The sequence below is a fragment of the Propithecus coquereli genome, unplaced genomic scaffold (assembly GCF_000956105.1).
Source record: "Propithecus coquereli isolate 6110/MARCELLA unplaced genomic scaffold, Pcoq_1.0 Scaffold95, whole genome shotgun sequence".
NCBI lineage: Eukaryota > Metazoa > Chordata > Mammalia > Primates > Indriidae > Propithecus > Propithecus coquereli.
The window spans coordinates 6,573,128-6,594,095 of NW_012155840.1; the positions used below are offsets into that span (position 1 = coordinate 6,573,128).

General features: G+C 42.1%; 1 protein-coding gene across 1 annotated transcript in view; it reads right to left on the bottom strand.

Moving 5' to 3' along the window:
• Positions 1-257: 257 nt before the first annotated feature.
• SLC24A2 (solute carrier family 24 (sodium/potassium/calcium exchanger), member 2) overlaps positions 258-20,968 on the bottom strand; it is a 266,831-nt gene continuing 246,120 nt past the window's right edge. The window contains exons 8-11 of the mRNA XM_012665029.1: positions 15,446-15,577; positions 7,396-7,485; positions 4,845-5,011; positions 258-727 (exon numbers count right to left, since the gene is read on the bottom strand). Coding sequence (XP_012520483.1) covers positions 478-727; positions 4,845-5,011; positions 7,396-7,485; positions 15,446-15,577 — 639 coding nt within the window. The 3' untranslated portion in view covers positions 258-477. The remainder of the gene's footprint in view (positions 728-4,844; positions 5,012-7,395; positions 7,486-15,445; positions 15,578-20,968) is intronic.

Consider the following 20,968-nt stretch of genomic DNA (forward strand, 5'->3'; position numbering starts at 1 on the left):
TATATGGTTATGTATATATATAATTTCTCTTTCTTTGTGTTTATATACAGGTATGTATTAATCTATAGTAAGGAAGGAGAGGTATAGTACAGGAACAAGCAGGGTTTGTGTGTTCATGTGTGTGTATTTATAGTATGTATATTTTATATGTATACAGAGAGCCTCCGTCCTTGTTTACGTCATTACAGCGAATGTACCTCCGACCAGCGAGGAGTACCCGTCAGTGGTGAATGCACAGAAGCCCCGTATTGATGGTTCTCTGTCTCTTACGCGAAGTCTTTTTCGTAGGCAAGGATGGAAGCAGCCTGCGAAGTGAATGGGCCCAGTGTGAATCCATCCCTCCTCCAGTCGGCCAAGGAGGGACACGAGGCACCCAGGGCTGTGTGTCAGCTGCCTCTGCTCGAGCGCTCAAGGAGCCCGGAGCCCAGAGCGGGGAGGGACCATCCCCACTGTTGGTTCAGGATATGGCTTTTCCCGCTAGATGGAGACAGGACACATAAGAATTCTGTCTTCTAAGAGGACGCTGACCACCAGGAACACGAAGTAGAGGCCGAACATGATGAAGCCCAGCACTTTGTTCATCCGCCATTTGCAGAGGGCGATGGAGAGGATGACGAAGAGCAGCATGATGAAGAGGAGCACGATGGCGCAGAAGAGGCCGTTGCTGCTGACGGCCACTGGCTGGAACCTGCGGATGATGGTGTACAGGAGCCAGGGCAGCGGGAGCCTGCGCGGGGAGAAGCAGGGCGGGGCGGGCAGACAGGGAGCAGTCAGACCGGGGAAGGCGTCGGCCCAACCTCGGCTTCTAGGAGCTACGCTCTGCGAAGGTTCACTGTGGCCCGGGCGAAGTCGGCCCAGGAAATCACATATGGAAGGAAAGTGAACCTTCAAAACCGTTGTGTGTGTCCTCACCAAATTAGGGAAAACCAAGAATTTGCTCTACAGTTGGACATTATCAAAGACATGACTGCTGCAGGTGGTTTCTGAATTTGATTTGCAATTATGTTTTGTTTCCTTCCTAGCTGAGATTAAAATGTTGATTTCAGCCCCCTAAAAAAGTGAGCTGCAGGATTTGTACAGGGTGATGGGAGGAGAAGACAAATGGAGAGAAGGTACAGAAATGAGTGGTGAAAATGGAACAAATTATTTTTTTAAATAGCGAAGAGAATAGCAGTGATTTAATTAACAATCTAACAGCAAGTGAAATTAAATGAGGTTAGTGGGGACCATGGTACAACATAAAAGTCTAAAGTTTATTCTGGAAAATATGTTGACAATCTTTTGATTAAAAAGAACGGTCTTTTTCAAAGATTTGAGGAAGATAGTTCTCTTCCATTTTTGATTTTTTAAAAATGTTATGTACTTTTATACCCCTTTTCTCCCTTTTCATTTGACTTTTAAAATAGGATAGCATCTTTTGTTTCCTTTCCAGAGTGGTGATTCTGAAAGACATCAGGAGAGCTAGTTGCCAGGTATACCAAAGGAGTCAACTAGGACTCTGTGGGAGAGAGAGGAATGTGGCTGAAAACACATGGCTCGAGGGGCCTGGGCATCTCCCAGAGGCTGGTGAAATGGAGCCGGTTCTACCCACTGATCCTAATGATGGGGTGGTGCCTAGAGAGATGGGGACCCTGCTGGCTGAGCCTTCTGCATGGCAGTGGCCAAGGAAGTTTCAATCTTGGCCTGGTCTCACAGTGCGGAAGAGAAGGTGCTCTTTCGAAATATTAATTTCTCCAGAGGAAAAGCAAAGAGCTTGTGAGAGAAATAATGAGGGTGAAAGAGGCGGTGAGGTTACTCATTTGTTTCCTCTGCTGCAGAGAGTGCATGGAAGACCGAGGCCACGCATTACGCATCTTTGAAATCCCAGGGCCTGGCACGTGCAGGCCCCTATCTGGGTGCATATGTTAACCTGGGCCAACCCGAAATGACTGATGTGACTGCTTTGTGGTGGTCAGTGCAGGTACTTTGCCCGCCACAGCCTGGCCAGGAGGTGCTTGCGTTAGCTGGCCTTGTGGGAAGGTGTTCTACCAGGACAGCCTGGAACAGGTGTAATTCCAGTTCTCAGCAGGAGGGGGCAGCCCTAGCATCCTGAGGTCAGCAATGAAAAGTCAGAAGAGGAAAGGGGAGGCCCTGAGAGTGAGGGTGATACAAAAATGAAAACCTTTGATGGGGACTTGCTCTGGGGAAGTCTTCTTTCATCTCTTATAAAGAAAGAGACCCAAGCCCATTTTATTCTTAGTGAACTAGACACACACACACACACACACACACACACACACTTGTGGTAAAGCTGAGGTTGACAGCACTACAAATAATTCACAAAAACCCTTTGGGGAGAAACATGACATTTTTCATACCTTTTAATCTATCAATTCTATTGTCAGGGATCAAATGTAGGAAATCATTTAAAATGCAGATGTAACTATTCAGAAAAATTATTTTGGTGTTATTTTAGACAGTAAAAAATGGGGGATCTCTAATAATCTCTAATAATAGGGAACTAATTAAATGGAACTAATTAAATAAGTCAATGTAATATTATATAACTATTTTAAAACACAAGCTTATAATGATATAGGGTAATACTCATAATTCTAAACTTAAATGCAAGATACAGAAAATTAGTAATGCAATTTCCATTATATAAAATACACATGAAGTAAAACAGGCTAGTGAATCATTATTGATATTTATTTGTGCATTTTATATATATTTTCTAAATCTGTGAGTATATGTTAATCGTATAAGCAAAAGGAAAATGCTGGCAAGGCTAGGAAGAAACTTTTACACTCAATATATTGCTAATTATGTCACTCAATATATTGCCAGCAACATTGTAAATTGGCATAAACTCTTGGGAAAGAACTTTTTGGAAAAGAAATATACAAAATACATCAATAGCCATTAAAATGTTCAATATATTTAATCCATTAATACTGCTTGAAGGAATTTATCTTAACACAATTAAAAGAGGAAGTTTTTCTGCATAAAGGTGTTCATCAAAGCACCCATGATAGCAGAAAGTTGAAAAAAAAAAGATCCTATTACATGATAAAAGTTAAACTGAAAAGCAACAAGAGGGAATGTTTGAAGCCATAAAATGTTAGTTATAAGAGCTATGAAGAATCTTAGAAAAATGGTTGATATGATTTATGAATAGATACCTCTTTATGCCAGGCATATATGGCTTTAAAATAAAATAGAAAAATAAAAACCTTCCAAGAGGACAAAATTGAATATTTCACTAAGAGAACTTTGTGAAATATTTGGAAGAGAACATACAAAAATGAATTGTTGTTTCTGGGTAGTAGGATTAGCGGTGATTTTTTTTAAACTTTCATTTTGTGTGTGTGTGTGTGTGTGTATCATTTAAGAACAATTAACAAAAAGCATTTGGTAATTACCTATAATATTTATTTTTCAGAAACATGACAAATATGTCTAACCGAACACATGTAATCTTTCTCAACTTGTAGGATTTTCTCTTTTTATGTTATAGACTTATTTTTTTCCTTTTTACAAGAGATTAACCAAGAAAACTACTCTCAATGTGTGGACAGCAACACTGAGAAACACTGTTTATAAGAGGGACAACTTCCTCTAAAACATATAGCTTTTAACGCATCCATCCATCCATCCATCCGTCCATCCACTTATTCCACAAACATTTGTCAAACCACTACCAATGAATGGCAATGGATGAGACTTTGGTGAGTTCCTGCTCTTGGGGTGTTCACAGTCTAGGGGGCAGATATGACCATGACAAGAGTAAGATGTACAGAGAGTGTACAGGAGAAGAGCCCCCAAGTCAGGACCAGGAAATCAGAGAAGTCGGGATTTGAGTTGACACTGGAAGGATAAACCAGATAGTCTGCAGTTGACAGCAACTAACTCTTTGTTCACGTTTCTGCTACCTCCTTCTGTTTTCTTATCTGAAAAATAGGGATAATACATACCTCATAGGATCATTGTGTGGCTTAAACAGATAAAAATGTATGTACAGTGTACATGGTAGACACTGTATGAAAAAGAATAAATATTAATATATATTTGGTAATGAAAAGGTGTAAGAGAGAACAATAGTCAAGACGTTCAGTGAGAAACTCGATGCGTTTTAGTGGGCTTCCAAACTTAAGTGTCAAGAGCCCAGTTCTCCTGGGAACATAAAGATGACATCCCGTGTCTTGTTTTCTCAGGGGGCTGCCATTCAGGGTTATTTGTCAGACTACTTTTACTTTGCAAAAATTAAATGAAACCATATAGATAACAGCACCCCTTACCAACTGGAGTCACTTTAGTGATTATTCATATTGAAAACTCTAGTTTCCTTAACTGTAAGAACAGACCTCGTCTTCTGACTAGAATATCTTCATCGGCACAGATAAACACATGATCATGCCAAGACTGCCAACGTTTTCCAAGGAAGGAGACAGGATATTTGTGCTGGGCCTATGTTTGTTCCGATCTGCCTTAAAATCCAAATCTCACCTTAGCTTGGTGGGGACTTTAATTGAAACATGGAAAAAAATACCGTGACGCTATCAGAGTGTCTAGTCCTGCCTGGATGTTGTTATATAAGTGAAATTTTCTTAAAGTGTTTCCTAAAACATCCATTTTTGTATGCAAGTATGTGTTCCTGTCTGTCCAGGGATGACTTATTCTTCATTAAGTTCTCTGAAAATGAGAAGGAGAATTCGTGAAACCTAATACTACTGTCAGTCTTTACTTTCTATTGGTATTGGTCAGTTTTGGGCTTAAGATCCTGGTCATGTCTTTTCAGCTCCTAAGAAGACAAAGACGGTGATGGAGCTGGCATGCATCTTTATAGAACTATCTCTACTCACCCTACAGTGATGTCAAAAATGTTGCTTCCGACAGAGCTGGACACGGCCATGTCCCCCAGCCCCTTCCGGGCCACTATGACGCTGGTGATAAGATCAGGGATGGAGGTCCCAGCAGCCAAGATGGTCAGACCCATAATCTCCTCACTAATGCCAATTGTCTCTCCAACCTTAAATGTCAGAACAGAGATAAACATATGAGTGTTTGAAGTCACAAAATCATCGAAACCACACAAATGCCAATGCAATCTGCTTTTAATGAGTTTCTATTCTGTGCTCTGCAAAGTGCTGAGGTCATAAAGACGAATAAGCCACAATCTTAGCCAATAGAGGAGTTTATACTTTTATGTATTCAGACCCAAGAGATTAGGAATGTTCACATGAGGAATAAACAATCTCAAGTTAAAAAGAGCTACAGAGGGCTGGAGCGAAGCCTCTGTACGGTGCTTTCTAAGACTGGGCTGGGGAAGCTGCAAGATCGGAGTTAGAAAAGCTAACTGGCCATTGAACCCAGGGGCCAGCCCCTGGCAGTGGTACCAAGTCCTGCAGCAGATATGCCCTTCAGTTTACCACCGAAGGTTAAGGACTGACACCCAGTGTCCCCATTTTTCCTTAACATCTCCTAGTGTCTGTAACACACTTTTAAATATTTGTAGACTCTACCATTTCACAAAAAACTTGATTTTGGATATTTTGGGGTTTGGTAATATGAGACTGTAAATCAGCAAAGCAATTGTGGAAAAGCAAAAGCCAGGGAATCCGAGGACCTGGAACCAAGGTCTGGCTCTGGAATTTATTAAGTTCTTGACTTACTGCTGACTGGACCAACTGTACAATGTCTTCAGTCCTCGATTTCTCATCCACAGTGTGGGGATAATAATACCTACTTTACCAGGTATTTCTGAGGACTAAGTGGTAATTTGTGGGAAGGCCCTTTGTAAATAGTACATTATTATTGAAGAGCAAGGTGGGGACAGCTATTATTTAATACATTTTCTTTTGGTCTTTGCCTTTTAAGACTGATGAGTTCTATTTTGAAGTGTTGGTCTAGCCTTTGTCTTCTTGGGACTTTTAAAAACTTTATGTACTTTGCTGGAGTTGGTGAGCTGCAGTTCTGAAAACCTTCAAGATAGTGCTTTCCATCTGGGTTTCAACAGGTGACTTGATGATGTCCAGTGTTTTTTAAAAAAAATTTAAATGGCTGAAATAGCATATAAGGGCAAGGCTTTTTACAGAATAGAATACACTTACTTCTAAGTTGTTTTTTAAAAAATTTTATAAGTAACAGGTTGGTTCTTTTCATTTTTAAATGGTGTTTCTTGAAGAACAAAAATTTTAATTTTGATGAAATCTAATTTATCCGTTTTTTTTCTTTTATGGCTCATCCTTTTCTATTATATCAAAGAACTCTTTGCCTGACCTATGGTCATGTGTATTTTCTATGTTTTCTTTTAAAAGTTTGGTAGTTTTAGCTCTTACATTTAGAATTATGATGCACTTTGAGTTAGTTTTTCAGTATAGTATGAGGTAAGGATCTAAGTTTATTTATTTTGGCATATGGAAATCCAATTATTCCAGCACCATTTGTTGAAAAGTCTATCCACATATGTTCTCTTGGTATATATTTCCTCATTTCAAATTGCTATCTTTTATTTATGTTAACAAGTATAATAATTTTAGGACTATATTAAACAAAGGATACAAGTGGGAAGTTTAGAATTTACGTAGTATATAATAAGATTAAAAGCATGAATTTTGGAGTTGCACCATCCTGGGTTAGAACCTCAGTCTACCACTTATTACCTATGTGATCTTGGGTGATCTTAAAGATTTGAAGCTTAAGGTTCAGAGCTTTAAACTTTATCTGTAAACTGTGGCTAATAATAGCACCTCCCTCATAGGATTTGAACCTAGGTGTAGGGTTATTGTCAAGATTTTAAAGACAAAGAGATGTGAATTCAATGGCATGTAGTACACACTCAATTAGCAACGGTTACCACTATCATCTTTGAAAATGTGAAGCCTCGATTTTCAATAACAATTACTGGGAGTGTATTCTTGTGATAGGCGTTATGACTGATATTGAGTTAAAAGGGATAAAAATGAAATACATCATCATTTTTATAAACTGAAGCTCAAGGAAGAGGCCAATTTGTCTCCAGGTCCTTTCCTAAGCGCCAGTTTTGAAAAGCTGGTGACAGCATGAGGTGAGTGGCTGCCCAAGATAGAGCAAGTGCCCCTGAGCCAGGCACAACCCTGACACTCTTCCCAGGCTGGAGCTGGCCTGGCTTCAGGCTGCAGAGAGCAAGAAGCTGTGAGGCTTTTCTTCCTCCACGTGGCTGTTCAGGGGCTATGATTTGATTCCATGCTGTGGTGAAAGGCCTGGAGACTTGGGAAAGTTGAGTGGAGTAAATTCCTTTAGTCCTGGGATGTGTTACTTGTCTGTGTCACACCCAATATTGTTGTGACAGTTTTAGAAAGCAAACACATTGATTAACCACTTGGCAACCAAGATCAAAGAAAAACCAGGCAGATGGATGTATCAGATTCTTACCTGGTGCGCCCACCAGACCATCAAGTAAGAGAATATTGCAATCCAGGTGATGGAGCCAAAGAACGTGATGGGAAAAAACTTCCTCGATGACTGAAAGACAACCAGGGAGACGTGAGAGTGTCAGTGTTATTAAGGGAGGTGGATCCGATAATTCGAAGCTAAAGCCATCAATGCAGCTATTTCTCCTGCGTTTATTTCCTGCATCTTGGTAGGATTAGCAATCAAAAGGACCTATCCACCCCTGATCAAGCTGGGACAGTAAGATTCTGTCTTGGAAATGTGAAATTGGTGGGAGCTGAATGATCACAATTCTGGTTCCTGAGATGGAGATCTCTCGAAGAGAATGTCTGGTATTTCCTGCTACTAGTCAGGTTCCCTCTGCTCCTGTTCTTTCTAAGGCCTGATTTCTCAGTCTTTCCTTCAAATCTATTGACACCTCAAATCTCCTTCTGTATCCTTCTCCCTTTTCTTTCTTTTGCTCTCAAGTCTGTCAGAATCAGTTTCTACTGCTTGCAAACCATCTACTCTAATAATCCACATGCCAGAAAACCTTTGGGATTCATTACATTGAACAAGAAATGGGAAGGATCAATACGTTTAAAAAGAGATTGGCCTCTCTTACAGTCCCATGAATTATCAGGGAAACCACACAGAAACCACCCCCACAGCTTCCACAAGTTCCTGATGACCTTCAGTCTCCAGTACATCTGAACCACATAGGCTGACTGGAGTAGACAGAGGCAGAGAGGCCCAATTGCGCTGGTCTCCACTGGGGTGGCAGATCAGACATTGCTCTTGGGAATGTCTTCTCTCCTGTTCTCCACCCCAAACTATGTCATGTCCAATTCTGCTTCTCGCACTAGGCATTGTGCAATCTCAGGCTTACAAGGTGAGCACTGTCAAAGTTTCCTAGGAAAATCGGCCAAAAATCAGACACTCAAATTTCAATGTTCCTTATCCGACACCACTAAAGGGAAATCCAGGCTTGCAGTACAGTGGCATTCTGTTGATGCCCTGTGTTGAAAAACTGGGGTCCTTTAAAATGTGCTCAGACAGCAGAATGCTGTCCGACAGCCTCTCACCTATCATTGCCAAGCACTTTTTATTTCAAAGCTTTTCACGTTGAGAAACAATCCCACTTTTTGCTTTGATAATGCCATCCAATTTTGTCCAGAGAAATGAATCTTAGAGTTGACTTGGATGAAAGCAATCTCAATTGTCTGAAGGGCTGACCTTGGGCAGTCAGGTAGAACACTTTCTGCCTTGGCTTTTGAGAGCTTCATTAAAAAGAAAAGATAAACTTGTACATAGTAATCTTTTGAATATCTATAATGATGAACATAGTCTCTATCGCTCCAAACCAGACTTACGTTCTCTTTACTAATTTCAAGTTTTCAATACATGTTTTCATTATCATTCACATGATTCTGTTGAACTTCACAGTAACCATTTCTCTGTTTAAATGACTGCTTTTTTTTTTTTTTTTTTTGGCCATTCATTAGCTGGGATGTCTGGAAGACCAAGCAAACTTGATTAAATTGGGGAGGGCATCAGGTCACAGTGAGTAGCCAAAACCTTACTCTCAAACGCTTCCCTGACCCCTTCCTTTTCTTTTCTCTCTCTTTCCTTCCTTCTTTCCTTCTGACAGGGTCTCACTCTGTCTCCCCGGCAACCTCAAACTCCTGGGCTCAAGATCCTTCTGCCTCAGCCTCCAAGTAGCTGGAACTACAAGTGTGCACCACCATGCCTGGCTAATTTTTCTATTTTTCGTAGAGATGGGGTCTCACTCTTGCTCAGGCTGGTCTCCAACTCCTGGCCTCAAGCAATCTTCCCTCCTTGGCCTCCCAGAGGGCTAGGATTATAGGCATGACCACCATGACTGGCCCTCTTCCTTTTCTTAGAAGGAAAGTATTTTGGACAAGGACTCAGACTCCTCCCAGGCACTTGAGCACTTTAATGATAATGGAAAAAACAATGATCAGTTTTTCAAAGTGGAGATTATGATCTTCACTTTTGAAAGCAAATTTCTTTAGAGTTGGGAGTTCAGCTGGATTCTGGAGACCAGATTCCTCGAGTCAGTTCTCAGAGATCAAGTTTTCCCAGACAAGCTGATTAGAATTCCCATCCTTTTCCTCTGGTCCCAAGTCACTGTTTCAGGATCCTAAGTGTGATGAGGGCTTCAGCCCCCATGGCTGTGCTCTGTTTACAGGGAAGAGAGGGCTCCTTTTGTCATGTGGGGCTGCACATGTGATCTGAGCAGCAACCAGTGCTTGAGTCTGAGCACTGTGTGAGGGGAATGGAGGCTCTCTCCATACTTCAAGGTGTGGCATATATACTGGATGTCCCGGGAGAGTCCTCTTTCCATACATTGCTCGCTTTCCAGGTTAGCTCATTTCCTAAATATGTAATTATTTTATTTTTGTTCCTTTGCATGTCTGTTCATTGAGATAACTTCACAAGTCAGAATCAAATCATTTGAACATATTTTTTTTTTATCATCACTGAACTATAGAACATTCTCAGCTAAAAGGTAGAAAGCAAGAAATCAGACTAAGGATTTAAAGGAACTAAATTTAAATCAATATATTTGTGAAAACCTCTCTAGTTCAATATTAGATGATCATGATTCTTAATCAAGAAGCCAATTAGTAATGAATGGGCACTGAAACATACCTAATGTTGCATTAGAGGCGCATTGAAGAAAAAAAGGCTAAAGATAAATTTTCTTTGTGAATTTTCAGAGTCTTCATCATAAACTAGGGGTAGGTGAAGGCTGGGCACCTACCCTGTATGCAAACATTGAACCTGAGATAAAATCCAAACCTAGGTCTGCCCGACTGTATACAGCATGTGCTCCTAACATCTAGGTTATACTGACACTTTTCTGAAGAAAAATAGGACCAACAAGGCTCAAAATATACCCCACCGTAGACATAATGATCATCATCCAAATACTAGGCTCTGCTCGGAATGTTAGAAAATAAAAAAAGCATCAGGGAAGTGGAGACTAGCATTCCAGCTGTATGGCCATCTGCCTCGCCCGACCTCCCAGACTGTTCCTGCTTCAGAAGTAGCAACCCTTCATGCATTGGCAGTTTGGGAAAGTGTTTCCCAGCTGCCAAACCACCTAACGATTTCCGTTCTCACAGCCTGGGTAATTCCTTCTTCTCTCATTTTTTTCTGGACCATTCCCTGTATTTGGACTCCATGGTGTCATTCCAGACATCACTGTCCAGTAACACCTTTATAGTTTTTTAGTTACTCGTGTCATGGGAAGGAAAAAAATGGCCCTTGAAGCCAAGGTCTAACACGTCAATTTATGGTTAGCAATGGTGGTTCGTCCTGACATCTGCTGGGCTAGGCCTCATACTAATTAGCAAATAAGCAAATCATGTCCATGTGCTGGCCATTTTGTTCCCAATGTAATGGTTTACTTATATAATTCACAGCTAATGTTCTCCTTAGAAGCTTTTAGTACATCAGAGTGATATTGACTTGGCTTGAAAAAAAGTTACTGGACATTAACGGGTTGCACAAATTGGCCATATCCTTACTGAACTAAATCCAACAAATATTCACTGAGCATCTGCTCTGTGCAGGGTTCTGGGGTGTACATATTTAACAAAGTTCCCCCGAATCATCCTATGAAAGATTGAAAATGTGGTCTCTGGATTAACATGACTGATACTGAAATCTTTGCCACGAATTACAAGCAATGTGCCCTTAGACAGATAATTTAATCTCTCTAAGCCTCAGCTTCTTCATCTGTAAAATGGGAGAAATAACAATTTCTAACTGTTCTCAGAATTTCATGTACAGAAAATGTCTAGCAAAGTGCCCGGAACATAACAAGTGCTTAAATAATAATCCTAGTTGTTATTAGACAATATAGTCGTCCCTTGGTATCCATGGGGAATTGTTTCCAGGACACCCCCTTCTTGGATACCAAAATCTGTGGATGCACAAATCCCTTATATAAAAGGACATAATATTTGCATTTAGCCTATGCACATCCTGCTGTATATTTTAAATAATCTTTTGATTATCTATAATGCCTAATAAAATGTAAATGCTGTGTAAATCGTTGTTGTATTGTTTTTATTTGTATTTTTAATTATAATATTGTTATTTTTTATCATTTTTTTCCTCCTGAATATATTTGATCTGTGGTTGGTTGAATGCAGAACCCGCAGATACCGAGGGCTGACTGCATTTTTCTTGTTTTAGCTTTAAGAGATGAGGAAACTGATACTCAGGGAGGCGAAAGTGACTGTGGAGACCTGGCCTCTGGTCTTGGCTTTGCCTCTTACTAGCTGGGTGTGCTTGGCAAGTCACTAAGCCTCTCTGGGTCCAACCACTTCATTCTCGCCAGAGCTGTGCCTGGCACATAGCAGACTCTCAATAAATACTCGGTGCATGAACAAATGATAGAAATCGCAAACACTTAGCTGGGCTCTAAGTTCCTTCCTAGTTCTAATGGGCATGTTTTTGTATCTCAGTAGATGCATTCCTGTTTTGTAAGAACACCATCCTAGGTCATGAGAGAAGACTTTTTGGGTCTTTGTTTACTGTTTTCAATTTTTATCAAAGACATGTTCCTCATTAAGGTTTATATTTTACTTCTTTTATTTTTGAAACAAAGCCATTAATTTAAGAAAACTATAAACATGAAGCCCATATTAATTATCTGAGCTGAAAATATGCATGATTCCACAAACACTGTCATATCATTTGCATATAAATGAACTGGAAATAAAAAACAAGTGGGAGTACTATTTACTCTGAAACTAGGAAGTATACATTAAAAAATCATGTTTTCTTTATAATATTTGTCAAGGTTTGGTATATTCATCTCCGTGGGTAACTCAAAATGTACTGAAGAGGGAGAGCTGCCAGGCCCTAAGAAAGGGCAAATATCTATTAATAATTTTTTTTTCTCTCTTTCTTCCCTCTGTATATTTTCTCAAGAGGTTGGTGTGAAAGTACATGAGATCTATGGCAGATTGCAAAAATGGCCACAAGATTTCAGTGCTCCTCCCATCAAGAGATGAGGTCTAGGCTGGGCACAGTGTCTCATGCCTGTAATCCTAGCACTCTGGGAGGCTGAGACCAGAGGATCGCTTGAGGTCAGGAGTTCGAGACCAGCCTCAGCAAGGGCGAGACCCTGTCTCTACTAAAAATAGAAAAAATTAGCTGGGCATGGTGGCTCATGCCTGTAGTCCCAACTACTGGGGAGGCTGAAGCAGAAGGATCACTTGAGCCCAGGAGTTTGAGGTTGCTGTGAGCTAGGCTGATGCCACGAAACTCTAGCCCAGGCAACAGAGTGTGACTGTCTCAAAAAGAAAAAAAAAAGAGGCGATGTCTATTTCCCCACCTTTTGAATCTGGACTGGCCTTATGACTTGCTTTGACCAATAGAATGTGATGGAAGTGTGCAAATTCCAAATTAGATCTCAAGAGGTCTTTGTAGCTTTCATTCTTGCTGCTCTTGGCACTTTGCTGTTAAGTGAGTAAGTCCAGGCTAGCGTGCTTAAGGGCAAAGAGACCACGTGGAGCAGAGACAAGCTGTTCCAGCTGAGACACCCCTATGCCAACCAGCCTCCAGCTATGTAAGTGAGTCCCACTGAGACCAGCCCAAATTGCCAATTCACAGAATTATGGGTTAAAAAATGCTTCTTGTTCTAAGCCACTAAGTTAGGGAGGTGTGTTATATAGCAAAAGACAACTGATACAAGATCAACTCTAATGAAAATCTTCTCACTGAGCATGATCACTTATTGGCTTTTATATCAGCTGGTACGGATTTTTTCATTTGGCATATTGTATATTCAGAGGATGCCCATAGAATTTATCTTTATATTTATTTTATATATTTATTTTATATTTATCCCAGTATGCCTTGGGAGTATTCTGGGCAAACTGGGACGTATGGTCACCTTAAATGTGCAATGCCTTATTGATGATCATCTCTTTATATATGCTGTCCTTAATTACAGAATGGCATGGCTGGCGTGGAATCTAGAGATCTTCCAATCTTTTGTTCCCAGAGAAGGAAAAATGGGGTCCAGAGCTGAGATGTGCCTTTCCCAAGGTTGCACAGCTTGTAAGTTGTGGAGGGAAACTCACTGCAGTCAGTGTGGTAGAATGAAAATGTTAGAAATCGTGAGACATGGGTTCAAGTCCAGCTCCTCTCACAAATACAGCTGAGCTATCTTGCTCTGTAGTTATATGTGGGCATGTCTTATTTCTTCTACTAAACTTAGAGCTCCTTAAAGATAGAAATTGTGAATTTTGTGTCTTTACATCTCTTTAAGGGCCCAAGCTCAGTGCTTGGCATATAATAGGTGCTCAATACATATTTGCTGAGGACAGAAAACAACCAAATGTTCTTCATGAGCGTCTCACTTCTGCTTGAAACAGCATGTGGTATACTCAGAAAAAGACAGGAAAAATTCCAGTCCATCCCAGGGCTGGCTTTTGGGACCATGGTGAGGGAAAGCCCACTGCCTACCCTGGCCCACGCCACAGGGACTGGCTCTCACGGGTGCACTGCACAGGGAGTGACAAGTCAACGGCATTGCAGAGGAGAGCATTGTGTCCAGCTCCATCTTCTTGCTCTGTGCCCCTTGGGATTGTAGAATCAGCCAGAGAAGTTGTCACGATCCAGATAACTTAACTACTGCCTTGGTTGATTCCTGTTTGTTTTGCAGGAGTTGCTGGTCAGGAGCCTTTGATCTTCTCTCACAGCTTCTTTGACCTTTGAGCTCAGACTCCCAAGAGGATGGACACTTTGCCAGCCATTGCTCTAAGAGGCCCTCCCAACCCTGAGAGCCCAGGGCCTTGAGTTACTGGCATCTTCCTCTCATTCCTGCACATCTCCCTGACTGCCTCAGTGGTTGTGTGCTGACATCCTCCTATCGGCCAATCAGCCCCTCTATTCTGGGCCACACCACACTAGGACTTTTGTGGGGATTTAGAAAACCATATCTGTCTCCCTGATTCCCCTCGCTCGGGCCAAACGAAAGTGCTGTGCTAACAGCACAGCAATGGCAAGAGAGAGAGAGAGAGAGAGAGCACGCAAGCGAGTGCATGTGAGTCAGCACATCTCAGAAATGTCAGTGTGATATGAGCAAAAAAAGGGGAAAAAAATCAAATACATCTAGCTTTTTGGTTGTAGGTTTTGAGGAAGCCAGGCCTTTGCATAGAGCAGATGTTCTGCAATCGTATCTTGAATAAAGAAACCTAAATATTGTTTTGAGTGAACCACACCTGTTATATGCATCCTTTACCAGGAAACCTTTGGAGTTGGGAGTCCTTACACAGGGAGTCCTTGCCTGGCGTCTACCTGACCAGACATGGCTCTCCACCAGGCTGGATTATTTACAGGCCAGGCTAATGGGATGGGATTTTTCTTCTGTCTTTTTCATATGAGGAAAGTGGGACCATCATGGGACTCTTGAAGACTTATAAAATTATACTGGATGTTACCATAGTATTCTTCTATTCCAAATGCTTTTAGAAATAATTTTTTCAGATTTCTATCTTCTGGCATCGTAAAATATGAGAAGCCCAAGGGCATATGCTTACACAGACCTGGGTCTGAATCTCAGCTTTGTCTTCAAGGAAGTGACCAGGTATAAATTAGTTAACTTCTTTATGCCTGAATTTCTTTCTACTTATGCCAATAATACACATATTCCTACCCTAGAAGTTTCCCGAGATTCCACAATATAGCTTATTGTGGGCCAGTAACTCAAGACCCTGGGCTCTCAGGGTTGGGAGGAACTCTTAGAGCAAGGGCTGGCAAAGGGTCCAGAATGAAATGGTGGTTGTTTCACACCACTAAGTTTTGCGGTTGTTTGTTATGCAGATTTGATAACCTGCGCAATCACTGTGATTGTGTGTCTGTCCAGAGAAATTTTAGGTGGATATAAGAAGACACAAGAATCTGTGTCACCTTCCCTTTTCCTTTTAGCATAAGTTGAAGCAGATTACGCACACTTGTGTACCATGCTTTTTACAGGGAACCTATTAAAAAATGCCTCACTCACAGGTTTGCGAACGTCCGGTAAGGTGATCCAGAGAGGAAAGACTATGGGAAGAACAATCAGAAATGTGACTTGCTTGCGGGTGTTGGAAGGCCAGGCCAGGCTGAGAGGCTGGTCCTCCTCCTCGTCAGCTGTCTCTGTGGTCTGTTGTAAAAAAAGAGAGAGAAAAAATAAACAAACTAAAAAGAGAGTAATGTACACAGGCCAAAACAGCAAGAGCACAGGGCAAGGGAGGGAAGCTCCAGATCTCATCAGGAGTTTTCCCCCGAGTTGTCCAAGCTGCTTCCTACATGTATTTTTTAGGTTTGTAAGGGAATCCCATCTGCCACAGTCTGAGTGCCAGGAACAAACAGTAAGTTGCTCAGCCATGAGAACTGAAGAACTTTCTTTTCTCTCCTTGAACACTCTTTGGCTTCTCATGTTCATCAACTGACTGTTTAACTCGAGTGGGCTCTAGCTACGATTCATGGACTTCTTATGAGAAACTGTATCCGCAGAGCAAAAGACCTGATGGCCACCATCTCCCTTTCTTCCCTCCTCCTTGAGGACAAAGCCCCAGGATTTGAATCCTTAGGAAGAAAACATTGATACACTGATAAAAACTAAAATTTCTTTTTTTTTCCTTTTTTTTTTCTTAGAGCACTGATTTTCAGCAGGCAAATGAAGGTAACCACAGAAACAATTCAGTAATAATACTTCTACTGGCCCTGGAATAATTAAGCTCATAGATTTTTGTGCCGTTGTAAGTTTTTTTTTTTTTTTTTTGAGACAGTGTCTCACTGTGTTGCCCGGGCTAGAGTGCCGTGGCATCATCTTAGCTCACAGCAACCTCAAACTCCTGGGCTCAAGCAATCCTCCTGCCTCAGCCTCCCGAGTAGCTGGGACTACAGGCATGCGCCACCATGCCCGGCTAATTTTTTCTATATATTTTTAGTTGTCCAATTAATTTTTTTTTCTAATTTTAGTAGAGACGGGGTCTCGCTTTTGCTCAGGCTGGTTTCGAACTCCTGAGCTCAAACAATCCGCCCGCCTCGGCCTCCCAGAGAGCTAGGATTACAGGCGTGAGCCACCGCCCCGGCCTATTGTAAATTTTTAATCTGCTTAACCACCTTGTTGAAGCAAGAGTTTGAAGCCATTTTACTTGCAGCCATAGACTTATATGCAAACATATGCCTCAATCCTCAGAGAAAAGCAAGGCAGCAGTCGAGCAAGACACCGAACTGGCACAGGGCCGCAGAGCCAGGTGGAAACTTCAGAGTTCCTGACTTGGCCTGGAGCGGCCAGTGTGTTCTTTGCCAGCTACTGGAGTCAGCAGCTTGTGAAGTCCCAGAGCTCGAAGAGATGGAAGGCGGATCTGGGCCCTGCAGGATGACCATTAGCTTGTCAGATGGGGCCTCGGAGCTTCCAAAACAGTACTGTAGACACCATCAATCACTTCCTTCCCCGCTTGTTTAAAAATGAAAAGTGCAGCCACGGACCACGCATCGAATCTAAAAATATCAACAGGAACTTTTCCACCGATGCTTCCTTTTGAGACATATAAATAACTTCAGAAAGCTCCTGCCCCTGTGGCTCTTGCTTCCAGCATGGCATACTTTTCCGGCAGGAGCACCGGCCCCCTCCAGTGCCTATGGCCCTAAGGAGGTGGCCAGTGGGGCGGGCTCAGGCCAGTTGGCCTTGAGGGTAAAGGGCTCCATGGAGGTCACAGCTGGGTATGAGACCCAACTCGCAGCAGTGCTTTGTTATGTTTATTTATCGGGCAATTCCTAGGTACTGCCAAAGGGATTTGCAGTGGTCTACATAATCGCCTACACTTCAACTCTTTCCAGGAGTTAAAATTACAAAAAAAAACACACAGAAATGTTAAGCCATATTGAGGAAAGTTATTAATAACAGGTTCTTCTGCTTTGGGTATATGTCCTTGGCAGTAGGTAAAAGAGTTTATCAACAGCAAATATGAGGGAATTAGGGGATTAGGTAATAAGTCAGAATTAGGAAGTTGGCATAGTTTAGTTTGGTTGCCTGGATCATCATTAAATACTCATCTCATACGCTCTATCCCTTTGCTGTGCAAGTCACGTGCTCTTCCCTCCTCAGCTTTCTTTACTCCATCCTGACGCTCCTGTCACTGGTGGAAGCTGGGGTGTGCTGGCTCTGGTCCCTCTTCCAAGCCACCTCCATATCCTCTGAGTACATGCAGCAGATGTAGAGAATATCACTCCCTATTGGGCTTGCCAGCCTCCTGAGGTGTCAGCTGGCTACATGAATAATCTCTGTGTCAGGGGGCCAATGAGGATTAAGGAGATAGGTGCATTTTCCTGTTTGTTCCCCCCAGATATGATCTTTTTTGTTTAACTCAAATGAATGACTTTCCCCTCCCCACCTGGTTGATACCCAAGAGACGGGCCTGGCAGGGTTGAGGTATTGTGTCATTCCTAAGTGCCCCATGTCATGCGAGACAGGCAGCTTTATCTCAGCAGAGGCTTAACTTCCCCAAAGACCCATAAAGCAGATCTGATGAGTCGATCGAGGTTCCTCCTCCTTCTGGGCTCCCTCCCCCAGCTCTGTCCCTACCGCCGTCCATAATCTAGCAACTTCTCTCTAAACTCTAAGCTAACCTTTTTCTGAGAAAAAACAAAAGCAACTCTTTATGACTCATATCATTTTAATGACACCAACAGATGGTGACATTTCATCAATAACCCTTTTGCTTATAACCTACGGATTAGCTCCTTTCTCCATCTGCCAAAGTCACCAGGCAGGCAGTGCCACTAGCAAATAGCAGAAAATAATTGTTTAGATGCATAAGCTCTAAACACACTACCGTCCGTCCAACGCAAACAATTAGCTATATTGTGTGGCTTCCAAAAGCTGCGTTTGAGATGGCTGTTGCTAAGGCAGAAATGGACTAGGAGAAGAGACTGTGTCTCAAGATGTGCAAACAGGGCTCTCTTCGGGGACTTCACAGTCTCTGGGGGTCAAGCCCTGCTGTAGGGAAGTGCAGGAGCCGGGAATCCTGGGGTAGATTCCTGGGGCGTCCCAGGAGCAAGGCTGTCAGCTTATTATAGGTGAAATTCTCTTTGTCTCCTTGCCAAGTAAAATCTCACTCTGGCTTACAAACCAGTTAGAGAAGTGGAAGGAAAAAAATACTATTCCCAGTGTGAGGCCTGTTTTGCCTTTGCCCAAACTGGAGATGCCCTGGGGGAGAGGCCATTGAGATTAGGGCAGTGATTTTTCAGGAGTTGTGGCTTGCTGGCTTTGACCTTGCCACAACCCATGCTCACCTCCTAAAACTTTTGCGGAGTGTCCATAGAAAACAAAACAAAGTGAAATAATCAAGAAGGAATTCAAATGACTTTACACGTAAGGGTTGAAAATAGTTGGATATCTGCTGGGGTCTCTGTAGAAGCCCTAGAATTGTGCAAAACCGGACCAGCCATTTCTGCTTTAGGGCCTTGTAATCTTTGATATGGAAAATCTGAGAGGAAAACACAGGACTGGAAGTTCCCACACGGTGGGCGGTGTGCCGGTTGTCAAACCTTAAAGGAGTCATTGCAGCGTGCTGAGAAGAGTGGGTGGTAGAGAATCAGAAATGCTGAGTTCCACGTTCTGCTCAGGCTGCGATGCCTTGGGCAGTCACCACCATCATCTGCGAAACTTCACTGGGTGCCTTTAGGTGCAACGCAGTGCATTAAACTCTAGGGCTCTTGCCTTCAAGGAGTCTTGGATTTAAAAGGGGGGACAGAACAGATGATTCCAAAGAATTTATTATTTATCCAGTTACATGGATGCTGGCAGGATATGTGGCAAAGAGACTTCTGATTGGTCTCTGTTAATTATTCTGCTGTTTAAGGACTGAATTTTGTACACCCCCCACCACCTCCCAAATTCATATGTTGAAGCCCTAAGCCCCAAGTACCTCAGAATGTGAATTTATTTGGGGATAGGGCTATTAAAGAGGTAATTAAATTAAAATGAGGCCATTAGGATGGGTCCTACTATTATATTATACAATCCCACTGGTGTCCTTGTACAAAGAGATTAGGACACACAGAGAGAAAGCAGGGATGCATGTGCAGAGAGGAGAGGCCACATGAGGATGAAGATGCAGCAAGAAGGTGGCCATCTGCAAGCCAGGGAGAGAGGCCTTAGGGGAAACCACCCCGCAAAACCAACCCTGCTGACAGCTTGAGCTTGGCCTTCTAGCCTCCAGAACTATGAGAAAATAAATTTCAATAAAAATAGTACAAATAAAAAAACTACAGTATAACGATTATTTACATAGTACTTAAATTGTATTTAGGTATTATAAATAATCTAGAGAGGATGTGCATAGGTTTTATGCAACTACTATGCCATTTCATATCAGGGACTTGAGCATCTGTGGGTTTTGCTATCCAAGGGGAGTCCTAGAACCAATCACTGGCAAATACAGAGGGATGACTGTTCTGCCCTTCTGCTTTAATAAACAGAAAGCCCACTTTTACCTAGGCCTGGAATAAAGACTGTGTTTTACAGACTGGCCCTTGGCAAGATGTGGCTATGTGATCACCTTCTGGCCAATGGGATGTGTCAGAAGCATCTTCCACAACTTCCTGGATGTGTCTTTAAACGGTGTGGGTGTGTCCTTCCTTCCTCCCTCCCCCTTCCTGTGGGCTGGTATGGGACATTTTGGCCAGAGTATGAACGACCATCTTGGACCATGAGGGGGAGGAACAATATACAAGGATCTGAATTCCTGCCACCCATCCATGAGCCATTCTAACCCTGGACTACCAATACTGACTTGAGAGAGACAGAAAATTCCATCCTATTCAAGCCACTGTTATTTTGGGTTTTTGGTTACTCACAATGGAACCTTAACCTAACTGACCCAGTGTTCTTTTCATGAGGACTCAAGGGGGAAATAGCTCTCATATCTCAGCACAAAGAAAAGTCATGCTTCTTTGGAGAAACTTTAAAAAACATTCTTAGAAATACCGTGACTCAGGCAATTGATGCTATTCTTTCCTTGCTTTGTCCACTGGGGACTTCAGAGGCAAATTTGTAACCCCCATCCAGCAATCACCGAGCTGGAATCAGTGCTCATCTCACCCCAGTCTTACTATTGTCCTTTCTTTTTCATCCTTTGCTGTATTTTCTCAACACTATTCATTTTACCCTTTTTCATCTGACATATTTTTGCAAGCAGCCTTGAATCTCTGTGACACCAAATGGGGCCTAAGTAAAAAACTAAAACTCCTCAGTAGTCTAATAGAAATTTCGGTATAACTTTATCAGATTGAAAAGAGAGGGAGAGAGAGAGAATGCATATAAATGTTATTACAAAGTGACAACTGATGATAAATGGACAACCACCTTCGAGGACTCATTTTTCAATACTGGAAGTTGGTGTCTGGAGGTTTGGCCATCAGAGCACCTATGGAGGATAGAGGAGAACAGTTCCAGGGGTCAGTTAGCATCTACTGGGAGGTTTCTAGAGCAACCAACTTGTTTTTATTTTTATTTATCTAGGAAATAGGAGGT